The sequence below is a fragment of the Neodiprion lecontei genome, chromosome 4 (assembly GCF_021901455.1).
Source record: "Neodiprion lecontei isolate iyNeoLeco1 chromosome 4, iyNeoLeco1.1, whole genome shotgun sequence".
Taxonomy (NCBI): Eukaryota; Metazoa; Arthropoda; class Insecta; order Hymenoptera; family Diprionidae; genus Neodiprion; species Neodiprion lecontei.
The window spans coordinates 26,594,806-26,605,700 of NC_060263.1; the positions used below are offsets into that span (position 1 = coordinate 26,594,806).

At 33.7% G+C, this 10,895-nt stretch overlaps 1 protein-coding gene across 3 annotated transcripts; it reads right to left on the reverse strand.

The window, feature by feature from the left end:
* Positions 1–996: 996 nt before the first annotated feature.
* LOC107220565 (CCR4-NOT transcription complex subunit 2) lies at positions 997–10,675 on the reverse strand. 3 transcript variants are annotated; one of them, XM_015659222.2, is made up of 8 exons: positions 10,317–10,675; positions 7,736–8,084; positions 4,847–5,073; positions 2,557–2,799; positions 2,040–2,301; positions 1,699–1,806; positions 1,305–1,530; positions 997–1,125 (listed from the first exon to the last, which is right to left on the reverse strand). In XM_015659222.2, exons 2-7 carry the CDS (start codon positions 8,056–8,058, stop codon positions 1,311–1,313), a joined length of 1,383 nt encoding a protein of 460 aa, XP_015514708.1. In that variant the 5' UTR covers positions 8,059–8,084; positions 10,317–10,675; the 3' UTR covers positions 997–1,125; positions 1,305–1,310. The 3 variants fall into 3 exon arrangements, with proteins under 3 accessions (XP_015514708.1, XP_015514707.1, XP_046592450.1); XM_015659221.2 differs by having other exon boundaries at positions 7,736–8,087; XM_046736494.1 differs by having other exon boundaries at positions 7,736–8,239.
* Between the last annotated feature and the right edge of the window lie 220 nt (positions 10,676–10,895).

Consider the following 10,895-nt stretch of genomic DNA (forward strand, 5'->3'; position numbering starts at 1 on the left):
GTCATTTTTTTTTCGGTGTGGAATACATTCCATCAGTAATTTAATATATAGGTATTATTTATAATTGATTTGCCAGAGTATTGTTATTTGCAAATATACATACATATTTGAAACACTTCGCCTCGAAACAGAATGATTAAATAAATTTAGTCTTGAACCATGAAATCTAACCAGTTCTCATAGCATGTAACGTCTTCAACGAATATTTTACTAATCCTTGATTGGGCGCAAGACAATGGCGCAAAGCAGATTGAAGCTACAGACAAGTTCACAGATCAAAAACAAAAATAAAAACTAGTTCGCCTTGGGTCAATATTAATGAAAGAAAAAATATGAAACCTGTAACTTATATAGCAACGCAAATATATGCTATTATTTGCTTATTCAACATTTCTTATAGTTTGTCAATTTGGACACGAAAGTTGAAATTTGACATGCTAATTTCTGCAGAATTAAGACTCTCAAGAGTCATCAGGACCGAAAAATCTGATATTATTATTCAATAATTATTTTTCCCTGTGTGATTCAAATCCATCGTTAATTTGATCTGTACAATCCTCCAAATCACTCAAAAACTTAATAACCATGTAGTTATTTCGTTGCTGACTTCTCATTTCAATACTAGTTTTAAAAACGATTTAAAACTAATCAAGTTCTTGATATGCTTTCGAATGCAGTTACCAAATACATACGTGGAACAAAAATTAAAATCATTCACAGAAATGAGCTCGAAAACTGAGAACGATAATAACAATCCCTATAAACTTAATGGAGAGTTCCTGATTTTTCCGCACTTAATGATATAAGTGCTGTTCCCCTATAAATCTACAAGTCAACGACAAATTGTAAAATTTGTTAGATTTCACAGAAAAGTATTTAACACGCTTATAAAATGTCTTTAGAATTTTTTTTGTAAAAATAATCAAGTAAATCATCAATCAATATCAATATGTGCGGCATTCATACCCTGAATCACTCAATAAAATATTGGACATGTTTTAGCAAGAAACTTGGTTTATTACTCTTTGAATTTTATGTTTTTATTAAAGATTATTAAATTTGTTCATTTATACAATAGCTGAATTTATTCCAGCTTAAAGACAACACAAGAGTCTGCAGGCAGATCTGAAAACAGAAAGACATTTACACATGTTAACTGATTGACTCATACCCCAGGAAGTACAATGACTCATACTCGATTCTACAAGATGTTATAACTCGTATTTATTATAAAAATAAAACAAAAGAATAGCTATTTCTTACAATTTGTGCAAAACGAAGCCCAGTGTTATTTATTTATATACCTGTAGTCAAGGCTGGGATTGGTGAAAAGTGGCGGGGAGATGCGGCCTGTTTTCCAACTTAGTGTAATCTAAATGGAACTCCTTCGCAACCTTTCGCCAATTTTGCGCATCGAAATAGTAATAAGTACCCCGTTCGTATGTTGATGTCTTTTCGACAGGACCCAAACCCGGTGCCTGCGTGATCCATACCTTCTCTTCCATGTGATACCGCCATTCTCGACTATACCTGCGAATATTTTTTATTCGAATATATTCTGGTCGATGAATTTCAGAAGATAAATTTTATTCAAATCAACGTTATTCGTAGAAACACATTTGATATTATTGTATCTATGAATATTTATCAAAATTACTTAATTATACAATTAAGTAATGTTCGATTCAAAATAATTACAATTCTGCTGCTGCCGCAAGTTGTAACACATCTCCAACGTTCGTGTAAAACATATAAAATAGGAGATCATCTTTATACCGATTTAGTTTAACAGGTGCCAGTTTATCCCTACAAGAGAAGAGAAATTTTATCATTACACAAACATTCTATATTCAGAGGCATAAGCAGTGAAGTAAATATAATCATGAATCTATGAAATATCATACTAAAAATGAATACAATTAAAGATATTGCACGACTGTAACTTTCCAAAGTAACTAATAGAAACTTTGAATAATATGTGATGACAGTATTGGAGTTGATCAATTCTTACATACATGCTAAAGTTGAAATATGCATACCTGATAGAGGCATTAATGAGATACTCTGGTGGTACATGGAAATCGATGTCTTGGGGTCGACAGGGTGTTTCCGCCCAAGGTCCACCAAAATTCTGATAAAGGTTTTCGGGTGAGTTAAGATTAAGCCCAAGGGCGGTGAGGTCCTGCCCCAACGCCAATGATACGAGATTCGGATCTGTTTCTGCTGCTCTGATAAACGTCAACAGTCCCACCATCCCGAATTGATCCTTTACCATACTTGCAGGTATGTGCGTGACTTTCCCTAAAAATCAATGTAACGACCTCAAATCTAACTTGTTATGAAAAAGACATTCATCAGGTTTCAACTTATTATCGTTCAACATTTTGAACAAACTTCTGTATAAAGTTTATCATCTATTTTCAGATTTTATTTTAGTTGATTGGGAAAAGGATGACATAAGAGAAAAATTAGTTGCAAGTACGTAATAGAATTTACTGGAGAGTTGCTTAATTTGATCACGACGAAGTCTACAACTTCTGATATTTCATGGCTTACCATCAGGTGATGTTTGAATGCCTCTTTTCGATGCCAGTGACTTTTCAGAGCCAGGAGCTCTATTCACTTGGAGTACATCTTGGCCAATTTCTGGACCAAGTCCCACAACCATTCCCTTGTCTCCAGAAACACTGCCACCAGGTGACGGTCCTTCCCTGCTTTGTGTGCCTGGTAATGCAGGAAAGTCTTCTGAGCTCATAGTAAATTCACTTGCTTCTGACGTTGGCTGCTTTACCATGCCAACTGTAACAGATCGTATTTTATGAGGGGATGAGAAAGCGTTATACAAAATGATGGCCATTGTTAGTGATAAAGTATTGTTAAAAAGTGAGTTACTAGTAACTCAGGAACTGCTCAAATATACATACATAGACTTTGTTCATTTTTGAAACAACGAAATGAAGTCTGATAATAAAAGGGCTTTGGAGTTGAACTGAGATGTTGTATCTTCCAGGGTATAATGCTTATGATAATCAGTGAAGAGAACAATGAGATCAAGAAAGAAAAAAAAGTGAAATTGGAAGTATTGTTGTAAAATATGAAGTTGTGGATGATACATGTTTGACGACGTTTGTAACAAATTGACAGATGGTAAGTTCATTTTACATATATTCCAAAGTGGTCGACAGCGTCAAAATGATGTTTTCTGAATAATACATGTGTATATATATGCATATGTATGTATGCATGTATATTTCTTCGTTACATACACATGAAATAAGAAATTGTTGTATTTGTACCCAAAGAAATAGCCTTGATCAAAATAACATCAAAGTTTATAAATCCTGAATTTGAATAATTTTATTAGTGCTGTGATCGCAAATCAAAGAAAATCATTAAGCCAACAAGATAAGCCTTGTATAAAAGAAAAAAAATTTATCAACACGTTTTCAAAGTAAGTCGAAAGTACCAAACATATAGAAAAAACGAGTTCAATTTCAACAAAACACATTTGCTTCTGTGAACTGCGTTCCAGTATAGTGTGGCAAAAGAAAAACATCTTCAAAGCTATATGTAATACAAGATCTATGACATGCAACAGACTACAAAGGTTCTAAAGCATAACACCACAACCAAAGTCTGAAAAACATTGACATAGTGATCATATAAATATGTATTCTTCGGAGCGCTGCGTACCGTAACAAGTGAGAGATTATTTTCAATGTTTGTCGAATGGGAGGATGAAGTTCCCGTTGAGTGACCTTTTTTGTTTAGCTTTCATGCACCATTGGATTCACACACACAGTTTTTGTTAGAAACTTGGAATATCCACCAAAGTTAGTGAGCTTTGCCATTCATTTATGTGATAATGCAATGGAATGAACATTGAATAGCCATTGATCTATGAATTCATATTACCATGTATCAGTATATCGATTTCACGTGTTTCTTTTTTTACATATATGTAATTAGGAGTGCGAGGAGATAGTGCTGGATAACTGTGTGTTCTAAGGTCTTCGCAAACAAATCAAAAATAATATAAATAAGTACTGCTCCCATCATTAATGATTTACCTTGGTGGCAAAATATACTGAATCTATGAAAGCCGTATAATTTTGCGCTATACATTTTTTCCTCTCATCGATTACACTAAGTGTGACTACCTCACAATTGGTACTTGGTGCAACCATAAAATTCATTCTTAAACACTGGTATTGGATGACAAGCAGTGTTCGTATACTCAATTTGTTCAGTTGTAAAAATATTGCGGATTAAATAATCTATATATCAGGTCAAACATAAATCGTATTCGTGAATATCAAAAATGCATTGAATTTCGCAAGAACAAGCATTCTTTAAATTCTACAGAAAAAGCATCCATTTTCGTAACAAATTCTGTATAGATGTAGAAAAGTATTCATCATTTCGTGGTAACAAAAAATATTTCAAGGTTACTACATTAAGCATCGAAGGAAATAAATTTAATAAGAATTATGCTTGAAGAAATGAAAAATCACTCATCAGTTAGTATTGTTTTCAACATGCGTAATAAGAAATCAATAACAATTTTGTGCAGCAAAATAATTTTCGTTTAAAAAATAGAAAAAAACATTCAAATTATATAAATTATACATATAAATACGCTCTAAGTCTGTTCGTCCAGCATGGATGGGATCGATGAGACTTGTACTAAAATTAATATTGCATTAAGTCCTTTTTTGCAAGTTTACAATTTGGGTAAGGATCCAAATTAGTAAGTAGAGTGCAAACAGCAAATAATAACATTACGAAACGCAAAATGAGAAGAAAAAAAAGTTCGCGTCTCTCGTCGTAGTCGCATAGGACTAACCATAGGGTTGCTTGCCCGGCATAGGACTTGGCTGAGGCATAGAGTCACCCTGGCCTCTGTTCGTCAGTGAGGGGAACTCCGACAGGTCCAGAAGGGGAGGGGTGCTGGTGTCTCCCCCACCCCCACTCCCAAATACAGAGTGGAAATTGTTGATCGCACCTTGAGATCCGTAACTGCGACTTGGATGAATTCCAAAACTGCCCATACTACCCATTGGGTTTGAGTTCCTGCAAGAATCGGTCGAATTACTACTATCTGCTCACATTTACATGCTTCATGAATCTCTTAGTTACCGTTACAAATAACCCTTTATCAGAAATAGTTTCTAATCATTTTAAATCATCGGTTTTATATATATATATATATATATATGCATTAATTTCCTGCCGAATAACAAAATCTTAACTAACAAAGAGTTGCATGTGGTTACGATATTCAATGATTTGAAAAAAAATAATAACTGACTTCTTTTGCATAAAATTTACACAAATATGTTGAATAGATTGGACTGATTAGATGGGTCCAAGAAAAAAGACCAACAGCATCAAAGGATAAGGTTAAATTATGTAAAGCTAATCAAGCTCATTATTATTATGATTATTATTGGTTTTGTAAGTTGTGTCATATTGCGATTAACTCATCAGAGAGAAAGTCGTGAGAAATTGAATGTAAAAAAAAAAAACTAACAAAAAATATTTAATTAAAGAATATAATAATAAGCGCTGAAAATGTGATGTAGATCTCAAATATGCTTGCTTGTGCGAAAAAAAATATTTTGTGAACAACAAATGTTGTAAGTAAAGTATAAATTTACCTTACCCTTCGATATAAAGCATATAACTGCCTGAACACTAGATCAAACATGATGAAAATCTCTACTTAGAATCCAGTCAAATCAAATCAAGTCATGTATTATTTTACCAAAGAAATTTCTATTATTCTCGCTTCATTTCGATTAATGACACAAAGACTATTTGCTAGGATATGAAGGGTCTCTGACAGTTAATACGGTTACTATTATTTGGCAGTTGTTTTTTTAGATTTATTCATTTCTTTCAACTTCTTTCATTCTTCTTTTAAAATCGGAAATTGAGAAGAATGGTAACAGTGAAACTCGGGTGATATGTTTAAAGAATTGTTGTTATGACGGCAAATTATTGTTCTTTTAAATATCTCTATTTTAGGTGCGATCTGAGTGGTGAAGAGCAGTGATCTCATTAAAGCCAAAGCATGCACAAGATTAGTATTTGGCTTGCCTTGAGTAAATACAATTGAAGGGCCAAGGGCGAAAATCACTTTAGTTTCACTTGGACTGATTTTGAGAAGAATGAAATCTTATGTTTACTTCCTCGTAAAATTAGGTTTAAAAGCAATTCTTCTGACTAGTTTTTCTTGGACTAATGCTGGTTTTCCCATTCAACAGTGGTATTTTCTGAAAATAGTCTCTGATGCCACAACGATGGTGCTGCTAACTCATTTCCAATATAAAAAAAATGGTCTAAGGTGGTTTTTCCCCTGACCCCCTCAATTGATTTTGAGATTTTTCGTTTTAGTATCGTTGAACTCATCGTACATACTTTCGCATATGCAAGTTTGATCAAGATAATTTTTTACTAATTACATAAGATAATTATGAGTCGAGGTAAAGTATCTTCATAAATGTATCAAGATCAAACAACTAACATATGATTGTACTCCAAGTTCAAATTTTGGTTCGTTAGTTAAGGAACGCTAGGATGTGTGGTGGCGACTTTGTCAAATTATCCATTTCTTATGAATCTTGCACTAATTATAAGTCAATAACAATACAAAGCTATAGGTACTGCAATACTCTATTATAAATTGATTATAAATCATTTTTCAATTGACTTGAATTTTACTGTAAAGTATCAAGTGAGATGTCTAATGAAAGCGTTGATATTTATACTGTTTGCAGTTAGACCCGATACATATTTGAAAGAAGTTTGGTCTTGTTTGCTTCAGTAAGCAAAGGACCCACAGATTAAAAATATTGCAAAGGTGAATATCATAAGATTAACAAAAGAACAATATTTCGTAACACAAAAAATTGTTTTTGTCAGAGTGCAGCCGCAAAATGAGTATATACTCTATTTTATTTAAACCCTTGTTTACAGATTTTTGCCCTTGTGACGATTCTAAACGTATCCGATAGCGATTCTTAAACGTTTTTCATAATATTAATGAAATGTTAATGTTACGAACTTCAACTGCGTTATGTTATATTAAACTCAAACTCTATTATTCCTTATTTTATTTACTCTCAAGAAAAAAAAATATCAAGCAATATGCTGAGCAAGTTATTGACAGTATTAACAGTAGCTAACTTTGGAGCTCAAGGAATCCTGGAATGCTAATTTTCATAGAGAATTATTTATGGCACGAATAATAAAGTATATCGATAAAGTTTGTATCACTTCTGATGCAATGAGTTTATGAAAATTGAGAGCAAATGGAACAATTGAATAATACCTGACTAGACTATGGGAAATTAACCGCACTTTGGAGTAGTTTCATGGAATTTCAGTCAAAACATGTTTCATTGTATTGATAATTATAGCTTTTATAAGATAGAACAAGTTTTAATAAGTTTTTTCACATGTTTCAGACAGGACGTTGAATGCTACATAAATCCAAAATTCAGATTATTTAACACGATTAGCTGTTGAGTCATTTGAATTAATGAAAACTATGCACGCCTTTCTGTTGATTGAAAATACTCATTTTATTGTACATTTTTACCAACTGAGGCAAACGCCACTGGGGAATGGTTTTTCGACGCTGTGAGCTGTTCCAAACTGTAAGTGTTTTTTCACTAAATGCCCGGACTATGGATAGAGACTTAAATGGAAGTTAGATTCGTGGACTGACCCAATAGCAGGCATGGCACGTCTGTCAGGGAAAACTCTCTGCCCAAAGAGCCCTCTGCTCCCCATAGGTGAGAGTTGTTGTTGTTGGGTAGGATGCGCGGCAGGTTGTGCGCCTCCGGTTCCACCTGGGTAGACGTTGGCCCCGACAGCGGTTGAGTTTGCTGTACTCGATGTACTTGCAGACGACCCTGAGAACATGCCCGAGGTAGGCGTGACATGACCCGGAAGGGTCGACGAGCTTAAGCCCCCCCCACCACCCCCACGCGAGGTAAGGCTTGCGTTCGCTATACTGCGTGGCAGTTGTTCAAAGTTCAGGTTGGCCATAGCCCGATGGCTCCACTATAAAGTACCTGCTGGGGCACACCAACACACTTTTCTTTAAGTCACAATTCTATCTTCTCGTTTTATACAATGGCAATGACAGCACTATAATCCTATACTAGTTTTGGCATTGAGCCTGTGGATAATACCACCCCGTTGACTGACTCACTCGTTCCTACGTGTGCTGAGTGTAACAAATATATATCACGACGCCAATGCCGTCGAGAAATATAAACAAAATTTCATTTCCTGTTGATTCTCACATCGGTTCAAATATTTCCTCGCATATAATGTACTGTATATGGTATGCAGTTATTCAATTTTTCAGCATTTGGAGCAGTATGTATGTATTTATGATGACTGTATACATTTAAATGTCTATTACTTGAACTTTAACACAAGGTTGAAGTTAGAGTAACATTAACATAATGAAACATTGAACGAAACATCATTATCTTGCAATTTTAGAACGAGTTTGGAGGAGTAGAATTTGTAAAATATGTGTATATTCTACTTCGTTACAGTTGACTTAATTTTGAACAATCCTCAAGATGAAAAATAAGGGCTTTTTCCGAAAATTCCATTGTGTCATTAACACTACAAGTTTATAACTTATCATTTCAGGAAAGTACAAGACAAAACTAATGAATTTCAATTTTGCAACGTTAATGTGATAAATACATAGGAAAAATTTTGAAATCACAATAATTGAAGGTATATGGATTACAAGAGCAATGAGCAGAAAACGTATTATTTGACACGAAACCTTCAATACATAAAGTGAGTTAACGTTGCCACGTTAAACCTCGTAAGACCAATGAAACTTGATATGTATTAACTGAATACGATTTTAAAGATTGCTTATAAGTTTAAATATGTTGATTATCGTTGTTACGTATCAATTATTCTCATTATTCTCGTTCAGAATACAAATACTAAATGTTCTCGCTCATTCTAGTTTTCGATTTCGCATTTTGTTTTATAACTAAGAAAATTCAGTGGAGATCAAACATTTTGAAGCTCGACTCTCATTGAAAATACATGCAATACCAAAGAAAATTTGGTGTCGTGAAAAAAATACATCAACAGATATATAAAATTTAAGTGATTTTAATGGAAATCAAAAATCAAAAAGTGAAGCTTTTACATACTTGCATTCGGAACATGTTCAGTTTTCTTCTTTTTCTTTTTTTTTGCACATTAAAAATGGGTCAGAATGTAAAACAGTTTGGCTTTTATTTAATTAGAATTGTTGAATTTCTGCGATGCTACCTAATTAGAGCACTACCTAAGCTGCTTAATAAGAAAGCAAAAAGAAATGCCTGAATTTTACTTTAGAAAGCTTACTGATCGTATCCTCAGGTATTATAATTCAAAAAAAAAAAACAAACATATTTTCGACACGCACACCTGTCAGATAGGTACAATAGTGTGACATTATAATGAAATGAATGAAATAACAATATCTTCCAGTAACACGCTGCTGTTATTGTAACGATTGAAAACATTGTAAAAAATTTATTTTCCATGGTAATGTTGTAGTAAAAATATTGAGAATATTTAATATAAGTCTGATGTGTATCATACGCTCTCAACGATAACAGAAAACTATGTAACAGAGCTTTGTGGAATATACCATTTGGTTCTGTAAAATTTTGATACAAACATATGCGATCATCAAAAATTGGTGCCTTAAATGCTTAAATTATACTGCGTAGCATATAGTAGCAAGATGTCCTTTCTAATTTTATAATCGTCGCAAATTACAAGATAACTCTTGAGTTTACAATCATGTGCGTACATAACCAGTATCGACCTTAGTTTCTCGATAAGAGAAATCCACCATTGGCAGATTCGAAGGATATGTACGCATATTGAGAATGTTTATTTCAGCGAAATGGTTTTGTAAAATATTGAGGAATATGAGTTGTGCTGCGCTACCACACTTCCTAGTTGATGTTTGGGACGGACCCTGAAGTGTACCCAAAGCACTTGAAGCGAGCATTAAACCCCTGTGTAAAATTTTTGATTTGTCGTCGAACGATGAAAATAGGACAAAAAAAAAAGTGGTCTGATGAATTTGTAACAGGGAAGAGACAAGGTTGGCTGCAAAGAGATGGCAAAGAAAAAATAAATATTCTGTCCGTGATTGGTATGACGTTACACAGGCCACAGTCAAGTGACAAGCATAAGGAAACAAAGGTTATAATGCAAGCGTTTCGGGAATACGAGGCGTTGTTGGGATATCCATGTATCATTACCTATTTTATAAGTTCCAGCTGTAAATCACTGCAGCGAGTATTGAATTGAAGTCATGATAAACAGAGTAGATGAACGTCAAAAGAAAAAAAAATAATAATAAATAATAAAGGGGAAAAAAAAACACCAAAAAGTCGATGTTGTTGACTTGGAATGAACGTGTTACGTTTAAATAATTTAAACATATACTAGATTCCGCACACGGAGTCCAACTGGCGACTACCACTTTTATCACAAAAGTCACAATTTCACGTACATCTTAAGCGCACCAGTTAACAAATATAGTATTTTCACTACTTATATCGTACAGTTTGTCGAACTTAAACAACACCAGAGAACACAGATATCTGCCATATTAACAAATTTACGAACGCTTTCAAATCAGCAACATAAATATGTCTGTGTATTAAGATAATGCCGATAAAATAACACCACCAGCATGATTTTAATTTAATTTACCATTATTGATTTATATAATGTCGTGTCTAATTGTCTCTTGTTAAGAATTTCCTGAAAAAAATTCGTAGTCTCAGATTTGACCAAACTAACGAAACGCTGCTTGCCACTGCGCACGCATCGAT